Source organism: Prionailurus viverrinus, chromosome F2 (assembly GCF_022837055.1).
Source record: "Prionailurus viverrinus isolate Anna chromosome F2, UM_Priviv_1.0, whole genome shotgun sequence".
In the NCBI taxonomy this organism is placed as follows: domain Eukaryota; kingdom Metazoa; phylum Chordata; class Mammalia; order Carnivora; family Felidae; genus Prionailurus; species Prionailurus viverrinus.
In genome coordinates this window covers 57,310,320-57,324,178 of record NC_062578.1, presented here as the reverse complement: position 1 = coordinate 57,324,178, position 13,859 = coordinate 57,310,320, and the positions used below count along the sequence as shown (strand labels likewise).

The following is a 13,859-nucleotide window of genomic DNA, read 5'->3' as shown; positions in this document are numbered from 1 at the left end:
TATATAGTCACGTTAATTCTTGACGCACAAGAATCATCCATAAAAATGAATCATATAAATGATATTAAAATATTTGTCTATTATCCATAAAAATGAATCATATAAATGATATTAAAATATTTCAAAATTAAATACAAAAAATCCTGTTTTTATATACCTTTAGTTCTCAAACTTAACTAGAAGAGGAAGATAGGTTTGGTTTCATTCTTCTGCTACTAACTAGAGACATAAACTTCAATCATTCCCAGATTTGTTTGAATTTCAGTATTTGTCCCTAAAAAGAGAGAGAGGGAGGGAGGAAGGGAGAGAGAGAGGGAGAGGTAGAGAGAGATAGTGAAAAGGTACCATGATTCTTTAAGCATCTCTGCATCACCTGCATAAAATGATCACAATTATAAATATATATCTATTTACTAATATAATATTTCTATCATATTAGACTATTTTAGACATTATAGACATTATAGACATTTTAGACATTATAGACTATTTTAGACATTAGACATTATAGACATTAGACATTAGACATTTAGACATTAGACATTTAGACATTAGACATTATAGACTATTTTAGACATTATAGACATTAGACTATATTAGACATTCTAAATTGCTCATTTGTAAAGGTAAAAGCACTTTAAATATATTTTCACATAAAAGTGATCTTCTTTCTATGTTGTTTGGAATGACTAACTGCAATTGTCATGTGATAACTGATAACCAAATATTCTGCTTTGTTCTTCTCCTCTCCCTCACCCATTGCCATTAGCTGTTAGCTGTGGTCACCCTGGTAGCCCAATTTATGGAAGAACAAGTGGCAATGGATTCAACTTTAATGATGTGGTGACATTCTCTTGCAATATTGGGTATGTAATGCAAGGGCCCACAAAGGCACAGTGCCAGGCCAACAGACAGTGGAGCCATCCCCCACCAGTGTGCAAAGGTAAAAGTCTAATGATATTCAGCTTAGAGCATGGTAGTAATATGTTGTGTCAACATATGTGACAACATCGAAATAGCTTGGGCAGATTAGTAGAAAGTTTTCAGCTAATAAACTGAACAGATTTAATATTGATGTTCTTTCATTTAGCTATGCTTTCCTTTTCTCCTTAATTTTTACCTTATGGTTTTAAAAGGTAAAATTAGCAGGTTTTATTTTAACTGCTTAGCTTTATTATCTTGTGCCCATTTTATGGCTGCCTCTAAAAAGTCATTAAGGTCATTTGTACTTGTTTTCTTTATAAATAAGGTAACTTACCTTTGGATTTTTTTTTTCATATTTTTGGAGAGACTGTTTGAGTCCTGTATTACCATTTGCCTACACTGAGGGGTTATTTATTGTTTTCTCTATAGAAATAGATTAAAGAGAATTTTTTGGTGTTTTTCCATTTCCAAAGAAGTATGATATACTTCATATTGTCTGATAAAATACAATCAAGATATAATTTTTCTACATTTTTTTGTGGTTTAACTATAGCTTAAGGTATCATTCTTTAAATCTATACTCAGAAGAATACTTACGGAGGTACCATTATTCAAAGTTTTTTCAAAAACCTTTTCCTTTTCCTATCTTTTCAACCATATGATTTCACTTCATTAGATAGCCCATTCATTAATTTTATTCCTAGAATCTTTGATTTGATTGAATTTACCTTTGATACTCCATCTCTGATGGAAATCTATGTAGGTCTATGTATATTATTCTAAACACAACTTTCAAAATTTGTCATCTGTTTAGTGGTGAACTGCTCTGATCCTGGAATTCCAGCCAATTCCAAAAGAGAAAGTAAAATAGAACATGGAAATTTCACCTATGGCACTGTGGTATTCTATGATTGCAATCCTGGATATTTCTTATTTGGATCTTCAGTTTTAATATGTCAACCAAATGGACAGTGGGACAAACCTTTACCAGAATGTATCAGTAAGTAGATAATGTGAATTATTCCTTGAGAAAATGCCATGGAAGAAAAATGGATGTCTATTGTCTTATAAAGTATCTAGAGCTATATGTCAGAAGGATTTTGTTTTTAATTATTTCTTGTAATTTAATTTTTTATTTAATTTTATATTGTGAAACTATACTTCCCTGTAGTCTGCCACTTGAATGCCAAATGCCATTTTTTATTAATATGAAGGGGATTCTTTGGTTTTGAGCTTTGATAAAGCAGATAGATTATGAAAAGCAACATCTTTTATAGCCTATGATATTACTATCCCATAAAAGGCAATTATATTTTGATTTTCCTTTGTGCTAATATTTTAAATTTCATTTAAGGCTATATTAGTCTCAATGTAAACATCTACCAGGGCCTTAGAGTACTTGAGGATTTAGACAAATGTGTTACTTAAAACTTATTGATTTAAACATTTATCATATTACAGACACATACACATATAAATGCAGTAAATGTTAATACACATCGTTTTTCAAGTCAGTGAACATCTATTGGAGTACACTGTGTTATATGTTGTGTTGGAGCTGTAGAATATAAATAATATAAATTATAGCAGATATGCACGAAATTCGCATGCATAGTGAGGAAATAATTTAACAGAAATAATTATGTGAGAATATAGAGAAATGAACATGAATTTAAAATATTTAGTTAGTTATTAAGTCTCAGCTATAGCTGTCTCAAAGAGTTGATGAGTCATGAAAAGAAAGACAAGAACTTTATAGATTGAAGAAGCAGTGAAACAAAATTCATTGTGCAAGTGATTTTTGGTTATACTAAATTTCTAAATTATAAAATTATTTTATGATAATGTTTTAGTTAAAGATACTTTATAGGGTGGGATTTCTTGAAAATTTTGTGAAATCATTCATGCGCTAATGAGGCAACAAAACTTTATGCAGTGCCCATTAAATTTCAGCTTCCATGCAAATAAGTCAATTGTTGATCTTTTGCTTAAAATGTATTCCACTTGCTTATACAGTTTAGTCTAATAGTTTGACTATTTCACTTACTTTACTTTGTGTGACTATAGCATTAAAGTTAAAAATCTTTCATAAGACATATAAACATGAACTTTTTCAGATTTTCTTAGCTCTCATGCACGTTTTTTGCCCTTTTAATTTCCTGTAGTATCTTTGGTAAATGCAAAGTACTCAAGGGTTTTTATTAAGTTTATATCCCCTTATGTGCTATTTAAGATTCTGGAGTTACATTGCATTGAATATTTTTCCATGTCACAACTAAAAGGGGATACACAGTTCCCAAGCTACCTCTAGGTTATAAAGAAAATTCTACAATGCACTGATATCTGATTCCACTATGCTTAGTAGTGTTTCAGTTAACAAGACACAGTATTTTCTTCATACAGCATGATTTATACATTACCAGCCAGGATTAGAATTATTCTAGACTATATATTAGATTGTGTGTCACAGATCCATCTTCAAATGAGTTCCCTCTCCTTTACCTTCAAAATCCTTCCATTTTAATTTCTGTATGGGCTCATTTTGAATCCCATATAGCATTGCAGGTCTTTATTTAGCTATTTCACATTACTTCTCTCTCTAACTTGCATATCCTTATCCAGGCACATATATACTTCAAACCCATGCACGTATGCATATAAACACACACTCACCACCACACACATACCAGAGTTAAACTCACTCATTTATGCATACTTAGAGTGTTCCTGCAAAACACTGGTGAGCAGGTTAACAAGATTACTCATATAACTGCAACTTACATTTTATTTTTTAAAAGCTAGCTTTCACATGGATGTTTGACTTCGGGAGGTTATGTATATTTGAACAGATAATTTACTTCTGATTTATAAAAAGTGGTGCAGGTTGTTCGATAGGAGATATAAAAAAATTTTATATTCAATAATTATGTATTGTAGTGATTGACTGTGGACACCCTGGCGTTCCTCCTAATGCAGTCCTGTCTGGTGAGAAGTTTACCTTCGGGTCCACTGTTCACTATTCCTGCACAGGAAAGCGTACCCTTCTAGGCCAGTCATCAAGGACTTGCCAGTTAAACGGCCATTGGAGCGGAGCACAACCTCATTGTTCAGGTACCACTTGGAAAATTGGACAGTGTGTGCTGAAAGTTGTATTATTAGTATTGTTATTATTAGAAATATATACACAAAACATCTCTAAAGAGATAAAAATAATACAGTTTTTTAAATCTCATGAGACAAACTGTAAGATAATTTATACATTTATTGGAATACTTCTTAAGACAATTTAGATTCAAAGCACAAATTAATACTCATCTTGTAGATGATAAATTACTGATACATGTTTGAACTGTGTTGTAGCTAATGTAAATAATTAAGTGGTTTTAGGATGCTACTTTGAGTACAATGCTTTTGTTCATTAAAATGGTGAATGACTCAAGTTTGAGTATTCCATTTTAGCCGATGCCAATGTAATTTTCCCCAGAAAACAATGTTATTTAAATGATTTTTCTGTTAGAGTTCAATTCTATTAAACTTTCTACACAATCGATTACTTAATAGCATACTTTTAAAATAAAGCCCTAAATGTTTTAAATTAAACCTAGCCAAGTTTTCTGAAAGATATTAATAGATAATATATAATTTGAGTTTCTGTAACCCAAATAGAGTTATCTTATAATAAATGAATTTCGAAGCAATTAAAAATTAATAATTTATTGAACAGTATTTGATAAATCTTCTTTTGAACTGTTTAAGCTACTGCTTTTCTTGAGAAAAATGTCACTTAGGGCACCTGAGTGGCTCAGTCAGTTGAGCATCCAACTTCGGCTCAGGTCACAATCTTGGAGTTAGTGAGTTTGAGACCTGCTTCAGATCCTCTGTTTCCCTCTCTCTCTCTCTGCCCCTCCCCTACTTGCGCTCTCCTTCTCAAAATTAAATAAACAAAGAAAAATAATGTCAATTAAGTTTTAGATCTGTGATGTCTCCCTTTTTGATACTACTTATTATATATTTGTTTTTACTCATCAGTTAAATGTTGGTGCTTATTTTTCTGTCTGTTGTTTTATTTATATTTTGCTCATTATCTTTATATTATTTTCTCTGTGGAGATCATAATGATGATGCAACATCGAGTTGTTTTCCCTTTAGAAGTAAAAGTTGTGAAATGGGGGTGCCTGTGCAGCTCAGTCAGTTCAATATCTGACTTCGGCTTAGGTCATGATCTTGCTATTCAAGGGTTTGAGCCCCCACTGGTCTCTGTGCTGACAGCTCAGAGCCTGGAGCCTGCTTCAGATTCTGTGTCTCCCTCTGTCTCTGCCCCTCCCCCACCTCATGCCCTGTCTCTCTGTCAAAAATAATTAAACATAAAAAAATGTTTACAAAAAAGTTGTGAAATGGTTACTTATTTCAGAGTCTTCTTACAATTAGTGGTTAATCCCTGTGAAGTAACTACCTAGGACTTCAAATTTAGTCTATAGATTTAAAAAAAAACTCTTATTTTTAATGTGACCATAATGTGACTTTAATGAGAATTAAAACTCTTATCTTACAGTAACTCAATTAACTCAGATAACCGATTATGCATAAAAACATAAACCTATATGCATATATCCCAATGTATTAGAAAACTGCTTCTGAATTGCAAACAAGAATGCACATAGATATTTAAAGTGGAATAGTGATCTTAACATTTTGTGTGGTTGTTAATATTACATCACATGAAAATGAGGTGGTGTAAAGAAGGATTCCAAATACACAGGGCACGTCAAAAAAGCCATCTACACACAGCATTTTCAATGTATGTGCCTTCAAGTTTCTCTCTCTCCTTCTTTCTCTCTCTTAATGTATAATAATATAGTGGCAACTCTGATTAGAATTATTTAAGAAATGATAAAGGGACTGAATAAATCTTAATGTTAAAATCAAAAGATGAACACCTAGCCATGAGCAAAATCCTTGTTAGGAACTTAAGTCAGGGGCCCCTGGGTGACTCAGTTGATCAAGCATCTGACTCTTCATTTTGGCTCAGTTCATGATCTCATGGTTTATAGAATAGAGCCCCACGTTGGGCTCTGTGCTCACAGCACAGAGCCTATTTAGGATTCTCTCTCTCCCTCTCTCTCTGTTCCTTTACTACTCATTGCCTCTCTCTCTCTCAAAATAAAGAAATAAACATTTTTTAAAAGGAGCTTAAGTCAGAATTCTAATCTTTGTTTACAATTTATTTTTATATTTTCATATTGGAAAGAATATAATTCATGTATCTTTGATCAGTGGCCATTGGTAGAGAAAATTAGGGGGTGAGATTTTAGTCTACAGGATACTGTATTGTAACATTTACGTTTTCCAGCACATTACAGTTCTAATTTCACACACAAAAATATTTTCAGCTATTAGGAAATTCAGAGAAGGAAACATGCAAATTATCAAATACAGTTTTTAATTTTAGTTTTATAAATTCTTTGTCATTTGAGCTCATAGTATTATCAATTATAAATTTTCCATTAATCTGGTCATTATCTAGGTTTTGAGATACTGATAAAATGTCCTTAGCCTGTTTACTAGGCCCAAATATACGGATATGGCAAATAACATTATGCTCTGCATAATTTTCTTTTTCCTTTAGGCCTTTTCTATGACTGGACTCAGATGGGAAATGTGAATTATGATTTTGTCTAGTCAGTTTATCATATTAAGCGGGCTTGGATGGCTCAGTGAGTTAAGCACCCAACTCTTGACTGTAGCTCAGGTCTTGATCTCAAGATCATGAGTTCATGACCTGAGTTGAGCTCCAGTCTGGGCATCTAGCCTACTTAAAAATAAATGAATACATTTTTTTTAAAAAAACAGCATGCACAAACACAAAAGCCTACAAGCATTTGGACTAAATCATGAACATAGTCAATGTTTAATGAGACGAATTAATCTGAACTGTATTGAATTTCAGGCGATGCTACTGGTACCTGTGGGGATCCGGGTACTCCTGGTCATGGTTCTAGACAGGAAAGTGATTTCAGAACCAAAAGCTCTGTACGTTTTGCTTGTGATATTGGTTATATCCTTCATGGCTCAGAAGAAAGAACGTGTTTAGCCAATGGCAGTTGGACTGGAAGGCAACCAGAATGCAAAGGTAATCTAAGCAGAAACTAAATACACTGAAAGGATTGAAATTTAATGTGCATCTAAATTCAGTTGGTCACTATACTACAGGTGCAATCACTCCTAGCCATTCGTCCTGTCGCAACGCTGGAATAAAGGCACTAGTATTACATTTAACTGACCTCATCCTATAGGAGAACTATGATAGATAATAATTATACAAAAATCTCTCATGGGCTATGTATACACAAACATTATTTAAATACAACAAACATCGCGATGGGAAAAATTAAAAATATTTCTTAAAAGCATTTATATTTACCTCTTCACCACAGACCTTTACGTAATAGACACTATCAGGGAAAAAAACAGATTGTTCTTAACATTAGTTCAAGATCTGTTTTAGTTTTCAGGTTTGTAGAAATGGAAAAATATAGGAAGATGCCTAATTATAAATGAAATTTTTATGTATAGAGTACAGTTGTTGATAGCTTGAATCCTTAAAAATTTTGGTGTTTAAGTAAAATTGTTAATCATTCTGACTGACTCAGAGTTAACATAATTAACTCTTTACAGATTGGCTAGAAAATGAAGTGTCGCTGAAAAATTATCCATATAATTTAAACTGTTCTTTTTGAGATGACTTTAGTGCAAAAGCTAAACTTACAAAGGTATTTATGAAATGTACTTGATGTTTTACCAAATGTAACAGGTTTTATAAATAGAAAATAAGTCCCAATAGAAACTTCTTGACAGTTTCCTGATTGATTATATTTCAAAATCCTTTGACGATGTTTAAAATTAGTGTCCGCATTCTAGGAAAGAAGGATAGTTACCTTTTTTTAACATTACCAAATTTAATCTTAATTAAGAGACTTGCAGCTCAGTTGCTACTATAAGGGAAACAAATTGAGAAACAATATTGCTGAGCAAAAGACAATAAATAAGACTAAGATCTTTAATGACTCCTCAAACTTATTTTCCAAAGGAAAAATCTCTATAAATATATTGTACATGGGTGAGCCTTTTGTTCGGCTGAACTACAAAATAGTTTTTAGATGAAATGTGTGGTGCTGACTTTACTTTGTTAGTATGTACATTATGGATAAAAAAGAACGAGGAGTTAGAGCAAATATAACAGAATTAACATTTTTCTCATGGATGGAGTTCATACAAATCATTTACGAAAGCTTTCTAGTAGATGAGTAGACAGAAGGAATGAACAGAAAACACAGAGGAGCCAAAAATCAATATTGTAACCTATAGAAAAAAATTCTACATAACTACTTGTCAGAAAATTAGAACTGATCATCAAAGCATCATTTTTCACCTGTTTAAAAATGAAATTCTAGTGTAAGTACAACAAAACTAGAACTTGAAAACATTTCTAGAGGTTTTTTTGTCATAATATTTTAGGATAGGATAATTTGACAAAATACATATTTATTCATAGAATATATATAGCTTTGATTTATTAACTTCATTTTTGAGGATTTTTTCCTAAGAAAATAAAAATATTAAAGAAAACACACAATTGTGATGATGCAATTTTATATTTCTAATTGGTTATGACCAGCAACAATTGAAAATAATTAGACAGCAGTAGGAAAAATATTACATAAGCAATTCTATGTTTACATGGTGTAACAGTATATCATCAATAAAATATTAGAATAAAGGCCATGAGAAAATGTAAATTTCTCATGTAAATTTTATGTAAAACTGTTAAAAATTAAGATTCAGAATTAGGCACTCTAGTAAAATTCATGGGAAATGATATTTATTTAAAACAAAGAATAAAAGGCAGTACACAAAAATGATAATAGGACAGAGTGGTGAAATTTGGAGGATTTTATTCTCTTTATTCCAAATGTTTTGTAACATTATATTACTTTAGTAACAGTAAAATATAAAAGCTTTCATAGGATGTATGGATGTGATGAATAAAACACATGAAAATAAAAATATCAAATGTTTTAAAATAATTTAATAAATAGAAAATACAAATTTAAAGAACATAGCATTTTGATAAACTGACAAGGATTTTAAAAATGATGGTGTGTGATGTTGCAGAGAACATGTGAAAACAAGCAAAATTTTTTTACACCATTGATACAAGTGCATTGTTATAACATCTTGGGTAACTCTATATATACTTCAAAAAAGTAAAAACATTTTTCAAAAATAAAAATCATTGAGAAATTCCACTTCCAGAAATTTATCTTAAAAATGCCATATGATTTCACTCATGTGGAATTTAAGAAACAAAACACAGGATCATAGGGGAAAAAGAGAGAGCAGAAAATCAAGAAACAGACTCTTAACAATGGAAAACAAACTCATGGTTACCAGAGGGGCAGTGGATGAGGTGACAGATTAAGCAGAGTTCTTGTGATGAGCACCGAGTGTTGTATGAAAGTGTTGAAGCAACAAATTGTACACCAGAAGCTCATATTACGTTGTATGTTAATTAATTGGAATTTAAATAAAAACTTAAAAAACGGGACCTATGTACACAGTTGTATACATAAACTAGAGTATGTTAAACTGTATTATATGATAAAGAAAAAAAAACTAAATTAATTTCATGTTGGTCAATAGGAGATTGGTTAGTTAAGTCATGAATATACATATAATAGAAAACTATCCAGTTACTAAACTTTATGAAAGAAGGATGCCCTAATTATAATGTTGAGTAAGAAAAATAAGATTACAAAATAACATATTTCTATCTTTTAAAAGGGTATTATTTTACTCCTGTGTACTCTGTGCTTAGCACAGTGCCTGAAATAAACATCATGATGAATATATATCCATTTATATATATTTGCATATGCATATTAATATAAGTATATATAAATATTTTACCAAGTGCTATCTCTTGGTGGATTTATACATTACCTTTAATTTCTTCTTTATACTTTCATTTAATTTTTGACTTTTTATAAATAGCTATCACCTTGATAAAAAGTGACAAAAAAGGTACAGTAATTTTAAAAATTATCTCTAGTAACAAAAAAGGGTGAACATAAAATATGATTCATATAATGTATCTGACACACAAAAATAACCAACTGGCAAAAATATATCATGTTTAAGCCTTTCATTTACAAGTCTAAATAAAATCCAATACTCTCATTATACACTATCAGAATCATGCTTATGAATTTGTGCTAGTTGAAAATCTGCCATTAACTAGTTGTTAGACCTTGGGCAAGTTACTTAATCCTTGTGTGCCTCATTTTCCTACAAGGGAATGGCAATGATGTTAATATCAACTCAGAATTTTTGTGATATTAATTAATATTGAAAAAGTTGTGGCCGTCACATAGTAAGTGCTCAATGAATGTTAACCATCATTTGTATTAGATTAGGTCAATTGACAGCTGAGAAATGACTCTAGGAGAAATGGCTTTGTCAGCTAGTAGTAAACATAAATGGAGCTATGTTCACAGATAACAATCAACTCCCACTTTTCCCAAATGTCAGTATTACAGAGGCAAAGTTGTTATCGCTGCTCTTGCTGTGTCCAAAAAGCTTTCAGCTTTCACGCATGATAGATTTGCACTTACCTCCTTTCATTTTAAGTTAATTTTATTTGTGTAATTCAGATAACATTCTGAGTAAGAGAAATGTATGTATTGAGGGGGAGGAATTAGAGACCAGAGAACAGGAGTAATAGTGTGATTTGTCTGTACCTGGAAACCACCCTGACTAGAGAAGTTCTTGATTTTTATTGTGCAAGAGATAGACTGAACCTGGGTCCTTATTACAACATGCAAACTACATGACATCTTAAAACAAGGATAATGTTTTTCAAATCTTTTTTGTGTTGTGTCAAGGCTATGGGGCATGACACATAACAGATAGATATGACCAGATTATTATTTTAGGCAGGTACTAATGGATATAGAAGAGGATAATTACTCTTGACAGCACATAAAAATATTTACTGTATCATATATTATTTGGAGTATGACTTTGTTGTATTACGTATGAAATGTGTAAGTTTCCTATCTACATACACGTACACACATACAGTACTATTACAAAGGAATGGCAAAATTAAATATTTGAGATGCAACAAGTGATTTAGATGGTACTTCTAAAACTATAATTACATTTCATATTCATAAAGATAACCTTAAACTACAAAGTACTAACATACCCTTTTATATTATAGCAAAATTTAGTATTATGTCTAACATAGGCTTGCTTTTAAGAGATTTTAAAAATTCACTTATGGCATTAATGACCAATAGTTAAAAATAATACAGACTATCTAATCATATAAGGTATTTGTGTTTGTGATTCTTATTTAGGATATGTTGCAAACTTAATGCCACACAGTCATAGAATTTACTTTGTTTTTATTCAATTTATTGTTTCGTACACCTTAGCCCAGAAATAGAGATAATAAAGTTTTAATGCATATCAGTTATATACTTACATAAATAAAAATATACATGGATGTTTATAATACTTAAATTGTTCATTTTATATCTATCCTCTTAGTACAATTAAAATAAATCTGTCACATCTTGTTGTTACATCTATTCCAGTTTTACATGAGTTGTTTTTTAGACCGACTTTTCTAATCCTTCTTTGAAAGATTTTGTAGTACCCAAAGGCAGTAGTCTCAAGTAATTACTTTACTGTGTAATGTTTCTACCAAAGGCACTGAAAAAGTCTTCAAAAAGTAGCCGTGATTTGCATCCCAGTAGTTAAACTAATAGAGTCAATATAAATTCATCTTGAATTTCAACTATTTATAAAAGATAATCCAATACTTCTTTTAGAAGCTTTTGTAGCTCCTTTGGATAATTTGAAAGAATCATTTAGTCATTACCTTTTTGTGAGAGGAATTCTAAAAACACTTTTATATCTACTCTTACCCGTTTTGTTTTATAGCCATACAGTGTGGCAACCCAGGAACAACAGCCAATGGAAAAGTCTTTCGGATTGATGGCACAACGTTTTCCAGTTCAGTTATTTATTCTTGTATGGAGGGGTATATCCTTTCTGGACCTTCAGTTAGACAGTGCACAGCCAATGGAACATGGTCTGGAAGCTTGCCTAACTGTACAAGTAAGTTTCTTGTCATTAGTTTAAACTATCACTAGTTATGTGAAACATATTTGAGCATATAAATGTGTATGTGTGTGTTTCGTATTTAATCAAACCATGCCAGGTTGTGAATATTGGTATTTGTCTTCCAGAGTAAAAGGGGGTAGTAGTGTTATAGTTAGAACGTGCACCAGTGACTTTAAGTATCAGTTGGCTTACCAAGGTACTGCACTGGCAGAGGAAAGAGGAATCACAGAACATCAGTGCTGTTAATTATAATTTAAACGTTCTTTAAGGATAGTGATGAATTATCAGCTGTAATTGAGATTAAATATACAAAGGAAGCAATTTTATTTTGTCCGTCTAATGCACATCAATAACTGACTTGGTTTTAAAATTTCTAAATGAAGAACATGTTGTTTCTGGGACTCAAAAAGCTATTGGGCTTTTGTCAAACGTAGGGTTGCGAAGGTCAGTGGTTGCTCTCGACAGTGTCAGTGGTGGAGCAGCCCTGGACTGACCTAATAATTCGCAGAATCTAACTGAGGAGACAGGCTTTATACTGTGTGTGGGCCAATGACCCATTCCCTTCCCTTTAAAAGTGTAGCTCTTTTGTGAGTATTTGCATTTCCTGAATGACTGGCTCAGATGAATCATCCCAGAGGAGGATGCCATCAAAGCCATGTCATGACCTCCTGTGATAGGAGACAGTTGCTTGTAGTTACTATCTTGCCTACAAAGATTGTGTGTGCAGTGACAGGGCTGTTGAGGTGCCTTGTGTGTATAGTGTCTCTTCAAAGGTGAAGGGAGACTATGGCTAGGAGACTATTGAAATGACCACCGAATAGAACACATTAGCCACATCTATAATAGCAAAACGTTTTCCAGTTGTTCATTCGAGTCAGTAAAAAGTAATATCCCTGGCCCTATGTCAGCCCCAGGCATTGTTACATCTAATCTTTTGGATAATTCTTTACCTGCCCTTGGGCAGGTCCTCACAGACTCATCAGTATTTTGCTGAATACTCAGGGAGTTCTCTTCCTACATCTCTCTTTCTTTCTGTGCATGTCCTTTCTGGTACTCTGTCTCACAAACTCTATCCATTTTGCTCTCTCTGGGCTCTTAGATCCATCTCTTCAACACAGGGAGTCTGCCTGGGGTCCTCCCCTCTGTGCCAAAGCCTGGAAGTTCTTCTCTAAAGGCAGTTCTACTCTAAAGGCAATCATAGGACTCATCTCCTTTGTTTTCTGTCTCTCAAGGATCACGGTGCTTCTGTGCTTTCCTGCCTGATGAAACCTGGTTTTTGTTTCGTGTGTGTGTGTGTGTGTGTGTGTGTGTGTGCGCGCGTGTGTGTGTGTGTGTGTGTGTGTGTGTGTGTGTGTTTTCTTCTGGTTGTTTTAAATGGAGAATAAAAATATGTTCCCCCTGATTTCTCCACTTTGAAGGAAAGAAATCCTTCTGTTTACCTTGAAAAAGTCGCATTTTTTGTGATACTGAAAAATATAACAATTAACAAATATGATTTACTATTTCCATACTATATTACCCCATTTGAGTCTTTAGAACTGTACCCTGGTGTCTTTTAAATATCAGCTCAAATGGGGGTGCCTGGTGGCTCAGTCGGTTAAGCGTCCGACTTTGGCTCAGGTCATGATCTCGCGGTCTGTGAGTTCGAGCCCCGTGTTGGGATCTGTGCTGGCAGCTCAGAGGCTGGAGTCTGTTTCAGAGTCTGTGTCTCCCCCTCTCTCTGACTCTCCCCCATTCATGCT

General features: G+C 32.7%; 1 protein-coding gene across 2 annotated transcripts in view; it reads left to right on the top strand.

Moving 5' to 3' along the window:
* Nucleotides 1-13,859, top strand: part of CSMD3 (CUB and Sushi multiple domains 3) — a 1,270,863-nt gene that overhangs the window by 1,202,852 nt on the left and 54,152 nt on the right. For both annotated transcript variants that reach the window (XM_047842282.1, XM_047842281.1), the window contains 5 exons: nt 770-943; nt 1,739-1,924; nt 3,862-4,035; nt 6,872-7,054; nt 11,935-12,111. In XM_047842282.1, coding sequence (XP_047698238.1) covers nt 770-943; nt 1,739-1,924; nt 3,862-4,035; nt 6,872-7,054; nt 11,935-12,111 — 894 coding nt within the window. The remainder of the gene's footprint in view (nt 1-769; nt 944-1,738; nt 1,925-3,861; nt 4,036-6,871; nt 7,055-11,934; nt 12,112-13,859) is intronic.